The sequence below is a fragment of the Coregonus lavaretus genome (assembly GCF_964263955.1).
Source record: "Coregonus lavaretus genome assembly, chromosome: 10".
NCBI classification, from domain to species: Eukaryota; Metazoa; Chordata; class Actinopteri; order Salmoniformes; family Salmonidae; genus Coregonus; species Coregonus lavaretus.
In genome coordinates this window covers 44,242,040-44,265,817 of record NC_139997.1, presented here as the reverse complement: position 1 = coordinate 44,265,817, position 23,778 = coordinate 44,242,040, and the positions used below count along the sequence as shown (strand labels likewise).

General features: G+C 43.3%; 1 protein-coding gene across 4 annotated transcripts; it reads right to left on the bottom strand.

Moving 5' to 3' along the window:
• Positions 1–587: 587 nt before the first annotated feature.
• LOC311136681 (F-box and WD repeat domain-containing 11-B-like) lies at positions 588–22,632 on the bottom strand. Of its 4 annotated transcripts, none has more exons than XM_084170901.1 (13): positions 22,543–22,630; positions 14,013–14,072; positions 13,276–13,498; positions 10,389–10,575; positions 10,039–10,129; positions 9,789–9,926; positions 9,506–9,624; positions 9,104–9,353; positions 7,273–7,391; positions 7,007–7,117; positions 6,233–6,311; positions 5,977–6,141; positions 588–914 (listed from the first exon to the last, which is right to left on the bottom strand). In XM_084170901.1, the coding sequence occupies exons 1-12, from the start codon at positions 22,579–22,581 to the stop codon at positions 5,980–5,982; spliced, it is 1,578 nt and encodes a 525-aa protein (XP_084027027.1). In that variant the 5' UTR covers positions 22,582–22,630; the 3' UTR covers positions 588–914; positions 5,977–5,979. The 4 variants fall into 4 exon arrangements, with proteins under 4 accessions (XP_084027027.1, XP_084027028.1, XP_084027026.1 ...); XM_084170902.1 differs by lacking the exon at positions 588–914 and adding an exon at positions 4,158–5,138 and having other exon boundaries at positions 22,543–22,632; XM_084170900.1 differs by lacking the exon at positions 588–914 and adding an exon at positions 4,158–4,818 and having other exon boundaries at positions 22,543–22,629.
• Positions 22,633–23,778: the final 1,146 nt, after the last annotated feature.

The following is a 23,778-nucleotide window of genomic DNA, read 5'->3' as shown; positions in this document are numbered from 1 at the left end:
GACTGTTCGTCTCGAAGGGGGGATATGTCGTGTATTGAGATTATGACGTTGTTAAATGTTTTTTAAGTGGAACTGAAAGAATGTTGATTTTAGTATCAAGAGGGAATGTTTTAGTGTAACGTCACATACAACAGACAGGAAGTGTGTTGTAGACAGGGGAGACTGGTGATTGGCCAGAAGAGGGAGCATCTTTTTGCATTGTTTATAAGTAGGGGGAAAACCGAAGGAGAAGGCAGAACGGCCATTGCAATCTGGGACGCCGTTCTCCAGGCACCGCGGGTCTGTAACTTATGCTGTAACCTTGTGATATTAATAAAAGCCTCTAATCATTGTGCAGCATAAGCGGACTCTTTGTTGACAGCAATAATTGCCACCATTCACCCGATACGACAGACGACTGGACTATAACGTGTAGCCAACTCAGAGGGCCAGTCATGGTTTCTCAAGACATTTCTTATATGTTTCTCTTCATATTTGATTCAGGAGCTACTGTTGCTGCCTATTCAATCAATACAGAAAGCTGCTGTAACATAGTTAGTAGAATATCTTCAGTTTGTCTCATATGAAAATATTTAAAGAGAAATTGAGAAATTATATAATGGATTTTATTACAATTGTTATCGTTATTAAAATAATGTATTTAACTTGATGGCATGATAGCTGTTTTAGACCAATTGTATTGCCTTAATTGAACACAAACATACACTGAGTGTACAAAACATTAGGAACACCTTCCTAATATTGAGTTGCACCCCCTTCTGCACTCAGAACAGCATCAATTCGTCAGGACATGGACAACAAGGTGTCGAAAGCGTTCCACAGGGAGGCTGGCCCATGACTCCAATGCTTCCCAAAGTTGTGTCAAGTTGGCTGGATGTCCTTTGGGTGGTGGACCATTCTTGATACATGGGAAACTGTTGAGCGTGAAAAACAGATTAGCGTTGCAGTTCTTTACACACTCAAACCGGCTCCTACTACCATACCCCGTTTAAAGGGACTTACATTTACATTTAAGTCATTTAGCAGACGCTCTTATCCAGAGCGACTTACAAATTGGTGCATTCAACTTAGGATAGCCAGTGGGACAACCACCTTTTTTTTTTTATGGGGGGGGGGGGGGGGGGGTGGAGGAGAAGGATTACTGTTATACTATTCCAGGTATTCCTTAAAGAGGTAGGGTTTCAAGTGTCTCCAGAAGGTGGTCAGTGACTCCGCTGTCCTGGCGTCGTAGGGGAGCTTGTTCCACCATTGGGCTGCCAGAGCAGCGAATAGCTTTGACTGGGCTGAGCGGGAACTGTGCTTCCCTAGAGGTAGGGGGGCTAGCAGGCCAGAGGTGGATAAACGTAGTGCCCTCGTTTGGGTGTAGGGTCTGATCAGAGCCTGAAGGTAAGGAGGTGCCGTTCCTCTCACAGCTCCGTAGGCAAGCACCATGGTTTTGTAGTAGATGCGAGCTTCAACTGGAAGCCAGTGGAGTGTGCGGAGGAGCGGGGTGACATGAGAGAACTTGGGAAGGTTGAACACCAGACGGGCTGCAGCGTTCTAGATAAGTTGTAGGGGTTTAATGGCACAGGCAGGGAGCCCAGCCAACAGCGAGTTGCAGTAATCCAGACGGGAGATGACAAGTGCCTGGATTAGGACCTGTGCCGCTTTCTGTGACTTAAATATTTTGTTTTGTTTTGCCCATTCACCCTCTGAATGGCACACATACACAATCCATGTCTCAATTGTCTCAAGGCCTAAAAATCCTAACTTAACCTGTCTCCTCCCCTTCATCTACACTGATGGAAGTGGATTTAACAGGTGACATCAATATGGGATCAAAGCTTTCAACTGGATTCACCTGGTCAGTCTATGTCAGGGATGGGCAACTTTGATTAGGGTGGGGGCCACAAAAAAATCGAACTCATGAGGGGCCGCAGTGGCTCGTGTGTCTGCGTACCCACATCCATTCACCCCACCTTGCGAGAAAAACATTTTAATGGCTCACCTCTTGACAGCGAAGAGAACATTTTTTTTAGTTTTAAAGTTAGAGAAAATGTTGCCGGTTTAAAGCAAGTTCGCTGCAATTCTACACATTTTGCCATGAGGCGAAGAGAACATTTTCCAATTTTATAACTAATTACCTGCAATTCTACTCATTTTGCCATGGGTCGGAGAGAAAAATGTGCAGTTTTACAGCAAATTTCCTGCAATTCTACACATGATATGATTCTTAATGATAACTGATGATCAAGGGGCCCCATCCTGGTCAGTAATTTGACCAAGCTTCCTACAAGCTTAGATTGCTGGCCGCTAGACTGACATGGGCTAATTGAGTGACTGCTGATGCACAACCAAATTTCAAAATTGCACCTTGTGTATTCTATTATTCTAACTCTCAGTAAGTTGAGACCCCGACCCGAGTTCCCATTTTTTTTTTTTTATAATAATTGAAAATTGGTACATGGGCAACTCATATCCTTGACATTGCTGGCACCATGCTCTCAGTCATTGCTGCTGTGTTCCATATAAAAAAATTAATAATACATTTAAAAAAAGAGTACAAATTTCATTTGTTGGTCACTGGAAATGGGAGCATCTGCACAGAACACAGAATATGTGCCAAACCACGGGATTAAGTCAATTGATTCTTCCATTGGAAAACGAGCTGAGCTTATGGAGACCTTCTCGGATGGGACGCAGCTGCCAATACATAGAATCAATGCTGATCAGGTTAATACACACCAGCTCAAATCTTGAGTTGATAACGGAGTTAATAAATGGGAAATGAGCTAAAACACACGTTGAGTACCTATACACTAACATATATGAGTGTGTATCTACCTGTGAGCAGTGCAGCCCTTCCATAACTGGATGGTGGCCTCATTGAGGGCCACACCCATAAACATGTCATTTCCTGCAGCTGGGACTGTCTCACAGGCATGTGTGCCCTGTAGCAAATGTGGTGGATAAATGAAGATGTTTCATAAATGGTCACGGTTCCTGTCTGTGTAAGTGGGCGTTCCCTCTCTCGCATGAGCTCATAGTTCCTCCATAATCTCTGGCATGATGACACGAGAGGGAACACCCACTTACAGGATTTGTTTTCCAGTGGGAAACTGCCCAATAACAGCCGGCTCTGGTCTACTTATTCCACCTCCCTGTAAGATGTCTCACTTTCTCTTCCGTCTCTGCCCTGTAGTACTGAAGATGGCGGGGCAGGAGGTACAGCCTTTCATTGCGTCAGGTAGCCTAGCGGTTAAGAGCATTGGGCCTGTATCACTGGTTCGAATCCCCAAGGTGGAAAACGCCGACGTTCTGCCATTGATCAAAGCAGTTAACCCCCAACAACTGCTCCCTGGGCACCGATGATGTTGATTAATAATAATATGCCATTTAGCAGACGCTTTTATCCAAAGCGACTTACAGTCATGTGTGCATACATTTTTACATATGGGTGGTCCCGGGGATCGAACCCACTACCCTGGCGTTAGAAGCGCCATGCTCTACCAATTGAGCTACAGAGGACCACATTTCTTTGATTAAGGCAGTCCACTGCACATCTCTGAGGGGTTGGGTTAAATGCGGAAGGCCAATTTTGGTTGAATTAATTCAGTTATGCAACTGACTAGTTAACCCCTTCCCTACCATAAAACATTTCCTTGAGAGAATGGGTGGATTCGAGTATGCTGCGCACCGGGCTAAGGCTGTTACGTCATCGAGGGGAGGGAGGAGCTCTCTTCTCAAATCGAACAGTAATCTGTGCCGCTCGGTCAGCATGGTGCATCGTCTAGAAACATACATTTCTTTTCATTGGCAGATAAAGCTCAAAAGCAGTCACTTTTGCATGTGAAAACACACCCCCGGGCGAGATTATTCGAACCACCTCAATGTGTGCAAGGCAGAGAATGGGTTGGATATGTGTGGAGAGGAATGTGGGTTCCAGTGCATTGCTGCATTCCTGATCACCCTTTTTGTGCTTCAGTATTCCGTCTGCAGACCAACTTTGATCATCCCCTCGATACTACACACACCAATTCAGAGTTAATAATATATCCTCAATTCACTAGTGTGAGGTCCGCTTCAACAGAGTAGTGGTTTGGTCTGTACATACAGTACCAATGGCATAGATACATTATAGTGAACAAACACTGCTCATACACGCTGGTTTACACTCCTTCACAGTCAAGTACTTTATTCGTATTAATAATGTTTTTTCTTTCTTTAAAAAAATCATTTAATATACAACACAATTTTAGACGAGACAATTCTGTTTACAACTAATTTCCGCTCAGTTAGGGGTCATTCAGAACCTAGACAGGCAGACAGCAAGAGGAGGACAGAACAAGACAGAGGGAGAGAAAGTGAAAAAGGGACACAAGGTAGAGAACTAGGGATGAGAGAGGGTTAATTTGAGAGGGATTTGGAAAGAGAAAATTACAATTCTTAGTACAATGTAACAAAGAAAGCTAAATGAATTAAAAGTCCCAAATAAAAAATAAAAGTTAGAAAAACAAATAGGTCACTAGCACACGGTTGTCCCATCATTCATCCATGCAGTAAAGTCTTCAGGGAAGAAATGTACACGTAGGCTCTCTCTTCCAGTCTTTTTTCTTTCTTCCACCAAACAAAATGAGAAAAGAACAATATTGATACAGTCCTTGGGCCCAAAGGGGCGGGCCTGAGGTATCTGTCACTCAGTTTGGATAAGAAGAGTTGAGCCCCGGCCCTGCCTCTTTTCTTTCCTCCCCAGGGCAGCTTTAACAGGCCGTCTCCAGCCGCCTCCTTCGCCACCTCTCCAGCCATTCAGTTCAGATTCCTTCATGTCCAGGCCTCTGTCTTGAGGGAGCAGAGTAAGGGGAGGTGGGTCTTAGAGTGTGACCTAATAGACTTCGCTCTGTGTGAGAGTGTGAGCGTTTCGGGGGGTAAAGGGCAGTGTGTTTGAGCACTGAAGGGCAAATGGGGAGGGATGACCCCTCCACATGAACACCAGGAGGAGGACAGAGATGTTGCAAAGAGGATGATGAAGGAATGAGGAAGGGAGGGTGGGTCCTTTCCTTGATCTCTGACCCTGACACATTGACACAGAGACTTGGCCATCAGGACTGTCCTCGGACACACACACACACACACACACACCACATTCCACCAGGCCTGCCCTGCAGAGAGAGACGCACACACTCAGCACACTATTCATGATATCTTGTAGGTGTGTTCGATTTAAGTCAGTAGTCGCGCCACCGAGCAAAACATTTTGGAGTTGTACATGAGCTGCAGTGCTTACCCAAAAAGGTTTTGTAGACTGAAGATCAATAGAAGAAATTGGGTGGCTGGCTTAAAGGTAGAGTCAGCGATGCATAAAGTAAACAGTAATGTCGAGCAGACTTAAAGGCTTTGGCCTCCGCATGCCTCCGGAAGCTCCGCAATTGTGTCACACCCTCCAAACAAAGCCTCCTACCACATTTTCAGATCAAGCATAAATTGGCTTTTACGGAAATAATACGAATCGAGAGGCTGGTATGGTCCCGCAGCTATCATGCACATGCCAAGATATTTTTTTACATCGCACCCATCTGAAATATGTGCAGTTCATCCTGCTGCTACTGACAACGGCATATCGATGAGTGTCAATAAATATAATATACTCAGAAAAGGCAACTTGTATTTTTTGCGTGTGCACCCCATTTGCACTATTGATCCTATAGGTGTCACTTCATTTACGTGTCTGCAGGACAACATTCGTGTTAGTTCAACTTTTTCTAAATCGATTAGTTGATGGTTGCTAGGGCCGAATTTACCCTGCAAAATATAGTAAGAGATAAGCGTGCATACTCGAAATACGTCTTATCTATCAAAAAGCCACATATTTTGAATCAGATCCAAATCTTGTTTATAAAAAAGATCACTAAAATGTTTTGTTTTCATCTCTAGTGTGTGTTAGATCTAGTGAGTGTATGCAGGTGTGTACTCTACTGAATGTGTGCGAGTCGTGTATACCTGCTATCTGGAGATGTATGTATACGTGCGAGAGGGCGACCGGCCCTCAGTCTGTCCATTGGTCGACACGTTCAGGAAATCCCAGATGAGGATGGTGTCGTCATGGGAACTGCTGATGATCTGGAACTCATCAAACTGTAGTCGGAATACACGCCCAGAGTGCTCCTGAAAAACAACATTCATCAGTATCATCTACAATAACTACCCTTATAATCGTCGCCACAATCTCCATGTTCTAGATCCAGGCAAGACTTACCACCAGTGTGCGCAGACAGAGGGTGCTGGCAGGGGCACGAGGGTCCAGAGCAGCTTGCAGGTCCCATACTTTGATTTTACTACAAAGAAACATCACAGAAACACCCTCTTAACAACATAACGTAAACAACAAACAGTCTTCCAAGTCTTGTCAATGGATAATCTCGTTCCCAGACACTTCCGCCCAAATACGCGAAGACTCTGGTGGACCAATGAGTCAAACTTGGCCTTCTTTAGCCAATACAGAGAGCCGGGAGATAGGCATTGGCTTAATCTATCAACCAATCATCTCCCACAACACCTTTCCCCCCAACTCTCCCCGTGCGCTAGCACACCACAAGAACAGAGCCACGCCTTGCAGTCGTACGATTAGCTAAAATTAAATGACAAAATACTTTACACAGTAGGTCACTCCCATATCATTCTATGGTCACTCCCACTAAGCCCAATATTGAGTGGTTGATATCCCAGGCTTATATGAGCTGTGCGCAATAGCCTGGGGACGACGTTATGTTAGTGGATAAACTGGAGGATCCCTTACTCTGTCCTATTAAAGTTTGACTAACAGCCTAGCAGATTTATTCTGATTAACAGGCCGAGACTGGGATTGAGATCGGGAGACCAAGAGTCAGATTAGCAGTGAGAGAATAACAAGGATTAGCAGTGGCCAAGTGCAGGATTAGAGTGAGGGAATAAACCCATTAATGGTCAGATCTCCATTAGTAGTAAGAGATCAGCTCAGGCTAACACCTGCCACAAAGGGATAAAGACTCACCCATCGTAGGCTCCACTAACGATCCTTTTGTTGTCGAATCGAATGCAGCGGACCAACTCTTCATGGCCTTCCAATACGCGCAAACATGCCCCACACTCAATATCCCATAACCTGAAGAGAAAGAGAATCAGTGTTAGTTTAGTAACATTTGAGAGAACAGCCATGACAAATTATGTTCATCTCCAGGTTACAGTTCTATAAATATAGACCAGTGTAACAAACACATAGCTGACAGATTTTTCGCCCTCATTAACAAACACACTCACCGGATAGTGTTGTCCGATGAGCCGCTGACCACTAGTCGGTCTCTGTACTGCAGACAGGCGATGCCTCTCTTATGGCCATTCAGCGTGCGCACAAACTCACACGTGCTGGTGCTCCACACCTGCAGGGGCGACAAGGCAAAACATGAGCGAATGCACACAACCCCTGAGGTCTACACAAACAGCCGTTTAGCCTACATAATCCTTCAAGTTGACAACCTTTACTTTTAATCTCTTGAAACCGCATCCTTCCGGTTTTCCTCCATTAGAATGCATCTGTACTAATCACTGTCTGGACCAGAGCTATATCCCTCTCTCTTTCACACACACACACACTCACGTGTCAGAGAGAATGATACCGTGCAGCTGCGTGAACACATGAATGTAAACACATATAGGTATAATAGTAATACCCATATTTTGGGTGTAGAGTAACACTCACTCTTCCAAACGCACACATATTGCATTCCCTCAATTATTTATTGTGGAATGTTTTCAGAGCACTGGGGTGTTGTGTGCGGGAGGCAGCTCGGTACAGAATGCCTTGGCCCGTCTCCCAGGGCAATGGGTGGGCTAACCAGGGTCTCTTTGTTCCTGGAATCCTGGCTGCCCACATATCCACTGTCTGGAAGACAGGGGCAAGCAGGTACAGGGCTGGAGCTGGGGCTAAGACTAGGGTTGAGGCTGAGACTGGATCTGGGGCCGAGGTGAGGAGACAGGCCCAAAGTTTGGCCCTAGGAGGAGAGATGTCAGCTCTGGACTCTGGGTTCAGTCAGTGCTTTCCACAGCAAGTATCACACGCTGGGCTAACTCCTGCTCTATACTGCCCTCTACTGGACACGTCACAGAACAACTGAGCTCAACCAGAAATAGGATTTGTTAGGTTTGGGTAGAGGGCACTTGATAGGCGTGGCTGGCTTGTATTTTTTTAAATTCAAGTATCTTTTGTGAATGAATGATGACAAGCAGTGATGGGAAGATAACTAGCTTTTGATTGCTGCTCTGTGGCTGACCAACCTGTGCCCCCGCACATTGACTCTGTACCGGTACCCCCTATATATAGCCTCGCTACTGTTATTTTACTGCTGCTCTTTAATTATTTTTTTATTTTTAACTTATCTATTTTTTACTTAACACTTATTTTTCTGAAAACTGCATTGTTGGTTAAGGGCTTGTAAGTAAGCATTTCACTGTAAGGTCTACACCTGTTGTATTCGGCGCATGTGACAAATACCATTTTATTTGATTAAAACAGCCATGCTCATATAGAGCAGGGGGAAAGAACTAAAGCCCCTCATCAATCCAGCTTACAGGAAGTACCATAAACACTATATGACGAGCCAAGAAATCAAAGCCTGGCTAAATATAAGGCAGGATGTGCATTCAGTAGACTCTGAACCATACAAAAGTAGCGACTTTACAATGCTTTAGCAGAGGATCACTAAGACACATGAACAGGGTTGATGCCAAATGGCTGTCTTTGCAAGATCTGCAACAACTATTGGCCGAACAAGATCTCTAACGCATATAAGACAGGAAGTAAAAATATTGCTGTTGAGATCAAGATGCACAGGATCCATTGGGTTGGACATGTGCTGAGGATGTCTCAAGAAAGGACCCATAAAGTTGCGCTCAGATGGACACCAACTGGAAAATACAAGGAAGGCAGAACAAAGAAGACTAGTGCAGAGATTGAGGCCTTAGTCTTCTTCGTCCCTAGTGGGACCTAAGTAAGTCTTGTGCCACTGCAAAAGTACTAGAACATATGCTTGTTGAGATGGTGACATGCTCGAGGCTCTAGTGAGCTGACCCTGGATCTTCGGGGCAGACTTGCCTTGATGGTACGGTCACCGGACGCTGACACGATGTACTTGTCATCGAAGTCCACCACATTGACCGCTGCTCTGTGGCCGACCAGCACACGGCGCAGACTAATGTCGGTGGGCGAGGCCATGTCCCACACGGCGATGGAACGGTCCTTAGAGCACGTCACCATCAGACCGTTACAGAACCGCAAATGGAGGACCGCCTCATTGTGATGGATCAGAGTGTTCAGCACCTCCCCAGTGTTCACATCCCACACCCTGAGACAGAGAGAGATCATCAATATCAAACACAGACACAATATACCACATGCAGATTCCACTCTTCTCTTCAATAAAACTAGTTTTGGAGCTTCCTGGAGCATGCGTAAGAGGACAGAGGACAACAGCAGAGAAGAGGGAGAGGTGCTGACCTGACGGTGGAGTCTGAGGAGCCGGTGACGATGACCCTCTCATCATACTGCAGACACAACACTGAGCCTGTATGACCGGTCAGGATCTTCAGACACTCCAGAGACTGCTTATCCCAGATCTACCAGACAAGACAGCGAGAAATTTTTATCCCAAAATATGATTTATTAAAATGACACATTGTAAGGCACTTTGTGTTCAAAATATGGATCTTGTATTCAAAATATCCAGTAGGCATTAGACTTGTTTTTCCCCCTTCATTCAACATTAAACAGGAACACCAACCTTAATGGAGTTGTCTCTGAGGCCGCTGATGATCTTGTCGTCGTCATACTGCAGACAGTAAACCCCCTTACTGTTCTCTGAGCGACACTGGATCCGCTGCAGATTGTGCCGACCACACCTCCAGTTGGCCTCGATCGTCTGCAGGGAGAGGGAGGGGGGCGTGGAGCCAGGTCAGGTGAATGGGAAACAGGAAAGATCAGTGAGAGGAAGGTGAATGAGAGTGGACAAGGCGAGAAGCAGAAGCACTCACCTCTATGTCCTGGATGATTTTGGGGTAAAGGGAGCGGTAGTAGGAGTTTGGTGGGACTTCTGTGGTTCGATTCTTGAACAGGTACTTTTCCCTAGGAGAGAGAACACATTCACCATTTAAAAAAAAGCACACATTTATTCATCTCAACAACATCAATTGTCTTTTTCTAAGGTGAGGACGCTTGGATACAGTTTTGGAAACAGTCTTGAATACAGTCTATCATGTAGGTTCTTGAGAATAATAATAACAACAACAACAAATGGAAAGATCTTGATCCCTTCTACTAGTGATTTTAATTAAACTAATTGTGATCCAGGGTGGCCCAGCCAGTGGTCCCAGTCCGTACTCACCACTGGTGCCTCTCTGACAGGCCTTTCCAGAGGGGGTCTGTACGGACCATACGCTCTATGAGTTTCTTCCACAGCATGCCCTCTGAGATGACCCTCTGCCACTCCTTACACACCAGCTCTGCCGAACACAGAGAGCGCGCGTCCAAGAACGACAGGATGTTCTCCGCTATGTGGTCCAGACCCTGAGCTATAGGCACAAGAAGAGACACAGTGCAACACATTAGTTTAACACAATGATTAGAAGTACTCATGCGTATATTGGGAATGTGTGGATGAACTGAGCCTGTAAAGTGGTTTCCCTTGGAGCATGTAGTGGTGGTTAGGTGGTATATTGGTTGTGTATATTATGTGTAAGTGCATTAGTTTGGTGCTATAATTAGGGCTGTAAAAGTTAATGCGTGAATTACAATTAGCTGTTAAAATTCTTTACGGCGTAATTTCTTTTGACATGTAATCCCATCTCAATTTTGTCACCCAAAAGTCTGTTTCCGCACGGATCCTTTAGAGCGCAACACAACGCACTCGGTCCTCTTCGTCGGCAGCAGCTGCAGTACAGCCTGCTGTCTCTCTTGTGGTGCTAAAACATCCATTATGCGTGCAGCTTGAGTAACACATTTTAAGGAAAATTTACAGAAAGTTAAACTATGAACACATTCCCAGGCGTTTCTTTAGATAACAGGAAAAACGTCATTTGCACAGAAGTAATTAGTTCGTTAAGCTAATGTTGGCTAGCTAGCGAACTAACCAAACAAGAATGTTTAGAATGCCATGGCTGAATGCATCTAGAAATTCAACTATTATTTTACACAATGAAAATCAGAACAGAACTTACATTCCATTTAGCTACAGTTTTAGTTGTAGTTCTCAGGTCAAGATTTAAGCAAATTGTCTAGTTTATGTTGAAGAACATGGATAAGAAGTAGCCAAGGCTAGATCTAATAGTGGTATGATATTTTACATCAACCTTGCTGATCTATTGTTATTGTCTTAGAATAGTTTATTTTGTGTTTCCTTCCCTTATAATCCAAATAGGTTATACCTGCAAACCAATGTGATTTAAATGGAAACATCTTTAATTAGGGTCAAATTAAAACAACATTTGATTAATCGTAGTTGACTACAGAAAACCATGGGATTAACTCAATTATTTGAATCATTTGACAGCTCTAGCTATAATATAGTCATGCTAACAAAGCAATAAACAGGACGCACCTGAGCTCAATTTCGAGTATCATAGCAAAGGGTCTGAATACTTGTTTATTTGTTGTTGTTTTGTTTTTTACACACATTTCTAAAAACCTGCTTTCGCTTTGTCATTATGGGGTATTGTGTGTAGATTGATGAGGATTTTTTTGTATTTAATTCATTTTAGAATAAGGCTGTAACATAACAAAATTTGAACAAGTCAATGGGTCTGAATACTTTCCGAATGCACTGTATATGCCTACATTTGCGCGTCCTTACTCAACATTGACAGGAGCACTCCAAACAAAAGACAATGACTAAATTGACAGAACTCGTAAATGGAATTAAATAAACCAAAACTTGTTTCTCACAAGTGTAGCATAGGTTGAGCACTCTGCAAACAATGTGTCTACTCTGACAAAAAGAACAGGAAGACAGGAATAATAATATTGAATGCATTAAAAATACATTACCGTAACCAAAGTAACAAACATTGTAGATTAGAAATTATAGGAATTAATGGTAAATGTACTACTGGTGATATATGTAATGGGGAATTGATATACACTAACAATTAAACGCAAACAATTCACACAATGAAGTTATTACTTTTACATTTTAGTCATTTAGCAGATGCTCTTATCCAGAGCGACTTACAGTTAGTGAGTGAATACATTTTCATACTGGCCCCCGTGGGAAACGAACCCACAACCCTGGCGTTGCAAGTGCTATGCTCTACCAACTGAGCTACAGGGGACTGAACTTGTGGGGGACTGAAGTTATGAATCAATGAATGTGCACAAATTGGCGGGAGAGAGGGCATTCTGGAAAGAGAAGTGCATTGTGCATCTGGGCGCATGGTCAATCCGACGTATGCATTGGCCACAGCATTTACGGTGATACGGCCTCAGTAGAAGTCAGGGCATTCATACTTGCGCTTCGTGGAGCAGTGCAGAGCTGTTGTCAAGGAAGTGAGTTTGTGTTTATACTGGATGTACCGCACCCTACCATCAACCAATCATGTCAATGCGGAGCTATACAGAGCCCTCTGCATTGTTACAACATTTGGGAGGCGCATGGCGATGCGGTACAGAGCTCGATTTGGCCTCTGCAATTGTGTCACACCCTCCATATGGAGCCTCCGACCACATTTTCAAATCAAGCATAAATTGGCTTTTAGTCTAGGCCTCCGCAATGGATTAGTTCACTAAGATGGGCATGAATATATAGGTTACTGCTCGACTAAAAAAAATATTGGTCGACCAACAGCCTAACGACCAAACAATCGACCAGTTAATTAATTGGGGTCAGACCTAATTACTACACACACCTTTATAAGGTTAGGGTTAGTGTTCCCACACAGCCATATCTCCATGTTATAGCGCTTGTTTAAGGAAGACAGAGGCGACAACCTGTGCTAATTAGCTATACAGCTTGCATGAACACCTGTGTGTAAACGTAACTGGGGGAAGAAGTGTAGTTCGTCGGCTGGAGGCACACACAGCCGTATGGATCTGTGCAAACCTGCTACAGTAAGTGTATATTTTTTATTTGAAAGATTATTTCTCACTAATACGTTTTGAAAACCGTATGGAAAGCAATGATTATTGACGTTTCTAAACGTTAAAACAGAGCGTTGGGATTGTAGTTTACATGGTCCCATAAGGCACCATGGGTTCTCGAGAGCAAGTGTGTACCATACCTGGCAGTGCAGTGATGAAGTCCCTTTGGAGCATTGGTTTGAGGTAGGAGTTGATGTGGCCGTGTTGGTAGTGGCACATGCGTGAGATCAGGTGTTCCACAAACTCCACCTGGTCAGCCTCAGACCACTGGTCAAACAGCTGGATGCACACTTCCTTCTCCTTCTCATAGTTCCCTTCCGATGGCCTCTTCCTTGAGCCCGTCATCGGACCGTTAGTGATCGTCTGAACAGAGGAGAAAAGGTTATAAACCATCAGAGCTTCAGTCTACATGGCTCTCTTGTCAAATGAGGGACGGGCTTTGGGCCTTAATCCTGCTAATCGGTGTACAGAACTCTATGGGCCGGTTTCCCTGACAATCTCTATTGAGCATTCTTTTAAGTCCAGAACTAGGCTTAATCTGTGTCTGGGAAACTGGCTTTATATGTTGAATCTGGTTTTGGTTAATGTGGATTGCCTTTTAAAATCGCTGGCTAAGATGCCATTGTGCTATGAGAAAGGTTTTTTTTTTTATGACTAAAGGCTACACTGTTGTCTGGCATTAGTACACTCACTGTTTCACTGAACACTGTAAACAATGGCTAGATTGTCAAGATTGATGGCACACTTTTAAGAGAAGTATGAAGACATAGAAAGTGTAGATAAACCATTAGTGTATGTGCTCTTTGAGGTAGACTAGGCAAATAAGCTTCCATTAAACTTCAGTGACTGACTGTCTGGCCGTGGACTGCTGGCCTACCTTGAACACTGTGGTTTTCTTTGAGAGTTCATCTGTCTGGGAGTCCATGAAAGTGGTGTTCTGAGGGGGAGGAGAGAGAGACAGGCCATTAGTACATCAAAATACACATACTATTCATTAACAGCCAGCCCAAATATTCTGGTCCAAACTGCACAACATCCAATTTACCATGGGGACCAAATTACAATGCCAGGCTAGGAGGCTTGCCATAACTTCTCATCTGAAGAAGCTGTCAGTCAAAGTAAACTAATTGTTTGAGCATCGGGGGCTGGGTTTAATTTATGTTAGTGGTAGATTGTTGGATTTGAGGGGGGGGGGGGGGGAATCCATGGCTGGTCAACAGCTGCCCCTTCTCCAGACCTGCAAAGCCATGTCAATCTGACATCTGTATTCAAAAGATTGACATCAAATCAGGTAAAGAAATCAGACATTGTTAGGTTGGCTGTGCGAGGTAATTTATGATTTCGCCTAATAAAACAAAATGGTCTGATAATTCCATTTAAAACATACAATTAAAATATATGGAGAACTGGGAAATGCTACAGATGGCAATAGTTGTATCCTGAGGGGTTTCATTGCTACCCCATTTTTATAGGGCAGCAGGTGCTTGACACTTCCGGCTGTGAGTGTGCGTGTCCTGGCTGTGTCTAAATGTTATCAGCCTTACTGTCCTCCTAGAAGTGTGAGGGTGTGTTTGTCTGGAGCGACAAATTACCTACAACTGAACCTCTACAGAGAGGGAAAAAAGTACTTGATCCCCTGCTGATTTTGTATGTTTGCCCACTGACAAAGAAATGATCAGTCTACAATTTTAATGGTAGGTTTATTTGAACAGTGAGAGACAGAATAACAACAAAAATATCCAGAAAAACACATGTCAAAAATGTTATACATTGATTTGCATTTTAATGAGGGAAATAAGTATTTGACCCCCTCTCAATCAGAAAGATTTCTGGCTCCCAGGTGTCTTTTATATAGGTAACGAGCTGAGATTAGGAGCACACTCTTAAAGGGAGTGCTCCTAATCTCATTTTGTTACCTGTATAAAATACACCTGTCCACAGAAGCAATCAATCAATCAGATTCCAAACTCTCCACCATGGCCAAGACCAAAGAGCTCTCCAAGGAGGTCAGGGACAAGATTGTAGACCTACACAAGGCTGGAATGGGCTACAAGACCATCGCCAAGCAGCTTGGTGAGAAGGTGACAACAGTTGATGCGATTATTCGCAAATGGAAGAAACACAAAAGACCGGTCAATCTCCCTCGGCCTGGGGCTCCATGCAAGATCTCAACTCGTGGAGTTGCAATGATCATGAGAACGGTGAGGAATCAGCCCAGAACTACACGGGAGGATCTTGTCAATGATCTCAAGGCAGCTGGGACCATAGTCACCAAGAAAACAATTGGTAACACACTACGCCGTGAAGGACTGAAATCCTGCAGCGCCCGCAAGGTCCCCCTGCTCAAGAAAGCACATATACAGGCCCGTCTGAAGTTTGCCAATGAACATCTGAATGATTCAGAGGAGAACTGGGTGAAAGTGTTGTGGACAGATGAGAACAAAATCGAGCTCTTTGGCATCAACTTAACTCGCCGTGTTTGGAGGAGGAGGTATGCTGCCTATGACCCCAAGAACACCATCCCCACCATCAAACATGGAGGTGGAAACATTATGCTTTGGGGGTGTTTTTCTGCTAAGGTGACAGGACAACTTCACCGCATCAAAGGGACGATGGACGGGGCCATGTACCGTCAAATCAGCCAGGGCATTGAAAATGGGTCGTGGATGGGTATTCCAGCATGACAATGACCCAAAACACACGGCCAAGGCAACAAAGGAGTGGCTCAAGAAGAAGCACATTAAGGTCCTGGAGTGGCCTAGCCAGTCTCCAGACCTTAATCCCATAGAAAATCTGTGGAGGGAGCTGAAGGTTCAAGTTGCCAAACGTCAGGCTCAAAACCTTAATGACTTGGAGAAGATCTGAAAAGAGGAGTGGGACAAAATCCCTCCTGAGATGTGTGCAACCTGGTGGCCAACTACAAGAAACGTTTGACCTCTGTGATTGCCAACAAGGGTTTTGCCACAAGTACTAAGTCATGTTTTGTAAAGGGGTCAAATTCTTATTTCCCTAATTTAAATGCAAATCAATTTATAACATTTTTGACATGCGTTTTTCTGGATGTTTTTGTTGTTATTCTGTCTCTCACTGTTCAAATAAACCTACCATTAAAATGATAGACTGATCATGTCTTTGTCAGAGGGCAAACATACAAAATCAGCAGGGGATCAAATACTTTTTTCCCCTCACTAAGTATGCTTGTAGACAAAACACATGCAGTCGATGTTGCAGACATTACTCCTGCTTGTATCCACACTAAAGATGCACTATGCAGAAATCGCCCCACCATTTCATGCTTGCTAAAATTCAAATAGTTCGCCTAATTTCAGTTTGTGACAAAACAAGCAAGTACAGTGCATTCAGAAAGTATTCAGACCTCTTCCCTTTTTCCACATTGTTACATTACAGCCTTATTCTAAAATGGATTAAATAAAAAATTTCCCTCATCAATCTACACACAATACCCCATTATGACAAAGTGAAAACCGGTTATCAGAATTTTTTTCTAAAACGTTTAAAACACACGGAGCAAAGTACAGACAGATCCTTGATAAAAACCTGCTCCAGAGCGCTCAGGACCTCAGACTGGGGGGGAAGGTTCACCTTCCAACAGGGCAACACATAATAAATAAATAATTGGTCATTTAGCAGACGCTCTTATCCAGAGCGACTTACAGGAGCAATTAGGGTGAAGTGCCCTGCTCAAGGGCACAGACAGATTTTTCACCTAGTCGGCTCGGGGATTAGAACCAGCGACCTTTCGGTTACTGGCACAATGCTCTTAACAACTAAGCTACCTGCCACCCTAAGCACACAGCCAAGACAACGCAGGAGTGGCTTCGGAAAAAGTCTCTGAATGTCCTTGAGTGGCCCAGCCATAGCCTGGACTTGAACCCGATCAAACATCTCTGGAGAGACCTGAAATTAGCTGTGCAGCAACGCGCCCCATCCAACCTGCCAGATCTTGAGAGGATCTGCAGAGAAGAATGGGAGAAACTCCCCAAATACAGGTGAGCCAAGCTTGTAGCGTCATACCCAAGAAGACTCGAGGCTGTAATCGCTGCCAAAGGTGCTTCAACAAAGTACTGAGCAAGGTCTGAATACTTATGTAAAGGTGATGTCCGTTAATTTTTTTTTTTACAAATCTGCAAACCTGTTTTTGTTTTGTCATTATGGGGTATTGTGTATAGATTGATGAGGGGGAAAAAACAATGTAAAACAATTTTAGAATAAGGCTGTAATGTAACAAAATGTGGAAAAAGGGGTCTGAATACTTTCTGAATGCACTGTATAGTGTAAATAATCAATGTAACGTCTAAACCGCTGTGAAATACAATATTTTTGGTTATGGAAAATGTATTTTCAGCTGTTTGAAGCTATTGTACAAAACCAAAAGCTGCAAAACGTAACTTAATGCAAAGCATAGAAATCATGCACATAGATCAGATCTACCGCTTCTTAGGATTTGCTTTCAATGAGAATGACAGCTCTATAACACACATTTCTATGTGCATTTGGTCAGGTCGCCCCAAAAAAGGTACATATTGCAACTTTAAGTGAGTGTCATATGACTCTAGCCTAACATGTCACAAGGCTAGACTGGCATGCTCTGTCCAATACAAAAGCACAGGACTAGGCTGCTAACGTTACTTTGTAAGATAGTGCCAGTGACATATTGTGTGGAAACAGAGAAATGATCAACATGGGCAAAGATTTTCTAAGGTGACAAAACAGAGAACACTGGATGGAACAAATGCGCCGGTGGAGGTGCATAACCACTCAGTCAGTAGCTAGCTATATAATAAGATACGTGGGTGACAGCAATCTATGGATGGCTAAATCAAAAATAGCATCTACAGGTAGCTAGCTAACGTTAATGCCTAGCTAACCTAACGTAGCAGGCCTAAAATAAACTATTACAGAGAGGAAGAGGTGAAGCGAGAGGGATAACTGGGCCCAAAATCTGTCTTCTCCAGCAGGCGGCATTTATTTGCTCACCAAATTCGTGTTTGCAATCTGAAGTTGCTAGCCAAGTGGGCTGCTCATTAGTTATTTTCTCATGTTTTGAGCCAGTCGTTAATTCTAATAATTGTATTCATTCGACATTGCTATGCTAAACAAATCATAGATTCAATGATGATGAGACAAGAACTTCAATATATAATGATTTAATAAATTTCCAATAGGCCTACATAGGCACCAACTAATATTGTTGGCGAGTCAGAGCTAACCAAGCTAGTTGGTGATGTTAGTGACATTTCTGTTGATTGCACAAGAGTGGAAGAACTCTCCATGTTACTGGCGCTGGTTGGTGACAGCCAGGGCTTGCCTCTTCTTTGGTGGAGAATGGGACGTCCCACTCATATCGTTGCCAGCTACAATGGCACTCCACCGCTTTCTGTTCTCCATGTTAGGGGCTCCCAATAACTATTGAGTGAGCTCTCACACAGATGGCCACACAGACATTATTTTCCCTTGCCTCCTGCATCGGATACATTTTGGATTCTGAAGTTGCTATCCAAGCTGGCTGGTCGTTAGCGCTTTTCTCATATTTTGACCCAGTCAGTAATTCTAATCATTTGACATAGCAATGCTAAACAAATCATTGGCATATAGCTAGCTAGCAGAGATTCAACGATGAGACAAGAACTTCAATAAATAATGATTGAATAAATATCCAATAGGCCTACATAGGCTGCACTGCGCTGGTTAATTAATCAATTGAATTCTGAGTGTTTATGGGCAGAGCCCCACCTGTTTTGAGACCCACATTTTTAGCAAAAAAATAAGAATAATTTTGGGGTTGCCTATTATTTTGGCATTAATACGTGTCACATATCAGTTTGCAAACAATGTAAAAAAAAATAAAAATAATAAAAGATGAAAAAAAAGCTGCATACAAACATGGTCTTTTTTGCTTTCTTGAGTAAGGCAGTTCCAAAATGCATGTGTTTCAGCCTAGCTCAGTGCTTTCTGTGGTGGTGGGGCAGCCAGCGGAAAATACGGAGAGTAGGGGTTGGTAATGTTCTCTAGTTGCGCCGTGATTGGCTCAGTTCTGTCACTCATGGGGACACTATGTCACCGCCAAATCTAAGGGTAGAGCTCGAAAATTCAAGCCCCTTGGGTGCTGCCATAGAGTTACAGTATAAGTGCCCATCCAAGAAGGCTCAAGGTCATTGGCCACAGATAAAATTATGTCAAATAACGTTATATCTACAGTAGCTTTGATTGGACTGATCATCATACTTTCAAAATCTTAACTAGCGGTCATCATCATGAATCAAGTGCACAATCTACTGGCAAATCCTTTTTAATCCTTGTCATATGAAGAGAAATTAAGAAGAGAAATTATAGATAAAATGTATCGGTGCTCATCGGCCATTGAACATAAACATTACACAAGTTGGAAATGGCAAATTCAACAATGAGTGGTTTGGAAGGAATCAGTGGCTAACTGCAAGCAATCACTAGCCTGCTATTCAGTTGAGTAGCTGTGTGGTTCCAAATATGGGTTTAAGGGTCTCTTTTCCAAGCTTAATGACAAACATTCAACATTGGCCATGCTGTCAATCCAGCATGATTTCTGCCACGCTCAAAACAACTGTTAACTGGAAATCTGACTTCAGTGAGTTCAAGAAAACTTGGAACTCAGGGAAAACGAGCTCCAACTGGGAAAATATGTTTTGAACGGTCATCCAACTCTGTATTGTAAATCGGGAACTCGGGCCTCTTTCTAGAGCTACGACCTGAAGATCACTGACGTCATCATGATTCGACATTGTTTCTCCCCCCCCGAGTTCCCAGTTGTCTTGAAAGTACAATAAATCCAGAGAATGCCAGACTTTGATGAGAAAGTTTGGAGACAAAATTTGCCCACGAAGGACCGCCACGCCACCTTCCTGTTCAAGTGAGTACAGCACAACAAGGTGAGTCCAAAAATGTAATGTATGCTGCTGCATAAATGACATAATATGCCAGGGAGGTATACTGTAGCTAACATTTTACATTTACGTCATTTAGCGGACAGTTAGTGAGTGCATACATAATTTTTTTATTTTTCATACTGGCCCCCCGAGGGAATCGAACCCACAACCCTGGCGTTGCAAATGCCATGCTCTACCAACTGAGCTACAACCCTGCCGGCCATTCCCTCCCCTACCCTGGACGACGCTGAGCCAATTGTGCGCCGCCCCATGGGTCTCCCAGTGATGGCCGGCTACGACAGAGCCTGGATTCGAACCAGGATCTCTAGTGGCACAGCTAGCACTGCGCCACTCGAGAGCTAAGAAAGTTATACTACGTGTATGTTGTGTAGCCATGTGCCTCACCCTAATAATTTGGTATATTTTCCACTCTTAAATTTCACCTACTGTTCTGACTTGGTGATGCACATGTAGCCTATAACCTGTTTTAGAGAAATGTAATCATCGAATATTGTAAGAGCTTTCATTGTCTGCTTATATACCCCCTTTATTTATCCTACGGTTCTGACTTGGTGTACAGGGAGAACACTGGATGAACTTCCCATGTTCTGAATTCTGTTGCTGTACATTTCAAAAGTGCTGAACAAATAGTTATATTGACTACGTTCTAGCTCACTCAGTAATGTCTTAATCGAAATTACAGATTGCCACTTATCCGCTTGTCCTCCCCTTATGCCAGTATGTACATCTCAATTGTCAGTAGAAACCACATGTGTTTAAGCAAGTCAGCCATGTTTTTTTTTTTAAGGCAGTACATGGGGCTGAATGAACTGTTTCACTGCCAGGCAAGGCTCCGCTGATAGCCAGGTGTAGCAGTGGTAAGGTGTTGGGACAGCTTTTAGTAGGCCCTAACAGTTTGTGGGCACCGTTTGTCACCGTTATAGTGCAATTCATGCATTGTTTAGTGTTGTGGCTTAGCTGGCATGCATCCCCCCAAATTCTGTTTGTTAGTCCCACCAAGATTTACATGCTAAAATCGCCACTCTTGGTTTCTTAAGGGAAGGGGGATGGCAGTAATGCGATATTTTTTCCAGGGTTAAAATGTAAACACGAGGCAACCAAACTCCAGCGATATGTAAAATATTGTGTGCTATTGTTTGGAAAATAAATACATGTGACTCTGGATGACAACATCAGGGCTGTTTTCCTAAAGTTAAATCCGCTTCTGTTTTGTTTTCTTGTCACAATAATAAATAGTATAGCGATACTGGTGTCCAGGCCCTTGGTGAATTATTAGTTTCACGTTAATTCTTGGGCTAGCTGGCACCGGAGAGATCACGTTTGTAAACATTTTAAACGATACATTGTTGCACAGGTCGTAGAGGTAGACCGGTAGGTTTATAGAACCCCCAACTGTCGCAAACCAAATAGTAGCATGGAAAAAATAATGTGTAGACGCTTTTTTCCCGGAGGAAGATGAAGTTTATGAATTTCCTGTCTGGGCTGCGGGACAGTGGAATTATCACGTCGGCTGGTATTGCGGGAGTTTGTGTCCCACAATCAATATCCAGGATCCAAACAACCCTTTGTATCATTCTGAATATCTAACCTAGTTAGCCGTGTTAATTTTTGCCTGATGAGGTTGTCATACTGACTTGCTAGTTAGCTACCTACTCAGAAAATGTAGCTATAACTCCGGCTGTTTGCTTCAACATAACAGCTACAATAGTGACATGGTTAACTACCAGTAAAGCGTACGTCAGTTAACTACTTCCTTCTACGCAGCTTTAAAATGCCACTGATCACAATGACAGATACTAAACTCCAGTGCTCGGGTGGAGAGTGTCTGTTTTAGCTAAAGTTAGCTAGGAATATATTTATACCTGTGCTTGGTTGACAATCTGGGTAGTTACCTAACAAAACAAATCGTTAGTTAGGCGCTCAAGAACCCATACATTTATCTGAAGCCTAACTTTAGGTTTAACTTGTGCTGCGGCTAACGTTAACTTGTTTGAGCCGGACAAATGGCGCAGCGGCGACGCAGTGAGATCCAATCGCCTAGTTTACTTTCCTAGGTACTTAACTAGTTTAACTGGTTACTGTACCTAGCTAGCATCTAACTTAACGACGGGGCCCACTATACGGCCCTTTCTCTACTATTACTAGCCGACTCAATCCTCGTCATGTCGACCTCTAAGTTACCATTCGGATGATAATCATTCTCTTCCCAATCATTCCACAAAACAACATTATGCTGTTAACTAGAATAATTACAATTATGAGCCACGGGTTAATGTTCGATCACGGACACTAGGCCCTCGCTCGGCTCGCTAGCCTAGCTAGCTAACGCTAGTTAGCATCTATTTTGTCTGTCATCTCGGCCCTCCTGTTTGTTCCAAATCCTTTCGATCTAAACTTCTCTCGAGTGATACTACCATATTACAACCTCCGACGCAGCGAGTAATCATCCGATTCAAAACTCACCATCAGCTCCAACGTTTTGTCCTCCATCTCCGGCTCCATATTCTTGTTCCCCGAAACTCGCTCAATGCGAAAATGGAAACCCAGCCCTGCGTCCGCCTGCAGCTGATATGACGTCACAGAACACAGGGTTGGGGGAGGGGTTCACTCAAGCATAGATACACTTGGTAGGTCGAAAAATTATAATGAAAGTGTTGTTGTCATGTGCTATTTCGTAGTTGGCGCTTTTCTGCTGCTAAACCAAAGAGGTTGTGTGCTTGTTCGAGGGTCGACCTGAGCAAGGTGCTGAGCACAGATTGTGTGATCTATAAATTACTTCCACTTCGAAAAGACTGGTTACAACAGTTCTTCGTGATGTAAAGATTAGCGAATCTATGCCGTGCCGATAAGTAGACATTGATCATTAAATACAAAAATTGGCTTAACTCTTTATAGCTATGGTAGTATAATAATGCATCCCACTTGCCACTTATTGTTGTGTTGGCAAGGACAGGACATTATGATTAATATAATAACTAACAAATGTCCCTTTTATCAGTGAAGAGAATATTGTACTTTTCACAGATCAGTGGATGTACCAATACACTGAACAATTCCTATTGAAATATTTACTTAGTGTGTAATGAATAAGCCCTGAATCAAACAGAACACCCCTGAAGTCAACACATGAAAGTCATATGCAGGAATATCTCCCACAATCTTGATTTTCTGAAAATATAGGACATCCATTGGGACAACCAAAAGTCTTGACACCGGATTTGCAAACAATGAGGACATTTAATACGTGTCTCATACAAAAAGGTGACATGAATAGATAAAATCCAGAAAATGTCATGTGTGTTTGATGTTGCAAAGTAGACTCATCACATTCATTACTTGATAAAACTGCTCACTGTGCCCCAAAAGGGACTAAGGAGAACCACCCATCACACAACACCATTCTTATGTGGCAGATTCAGACAATAGTTAAATCCTTTAAGTTGTGTTTTTTTAATAGCTCACATTCAGGCTGACAAAATATTTTTTTTAGACCATGCAGGCCGCAAAGACCCCCAAATCAACATCTGACCAAAATGTTCTGACTTAATTCTTTCAGGTAGGGAGAAACAGAGCTAGGCAGGAGTCTTCCAACCCTATATAATAGTAGGGGAAAGACTAGAGACAGTGTTCAGATTTTCTTAGGGGGAGAGGGGCTGCACTCAACTTTTGTAAAGTGTCAGTATCCACATTCAAATTAGG

Coding starts and splice junctions, on each gene's coding strand:
- LOC311136681 (XM_084170902.1), bottom strand. CDS start 22,581: ATGGAGCCGGAGATGGAGGACAAAACGTTGGAGCTGATG. Junction 10,576..13,275: donor CTTCATCACTGCACTGCCAG/GTATGGTACACA, acceptor TTGTGCCTATAG/CTCAGGGTCTGGACCACATA. Junction 7,392..9,103: donor CCGGTGACCGTACCATCAAG/GCAAGTCTGCCC, acceptor TCGCCCCTGCAG/GTGTGGAGCACCAGCACGTG.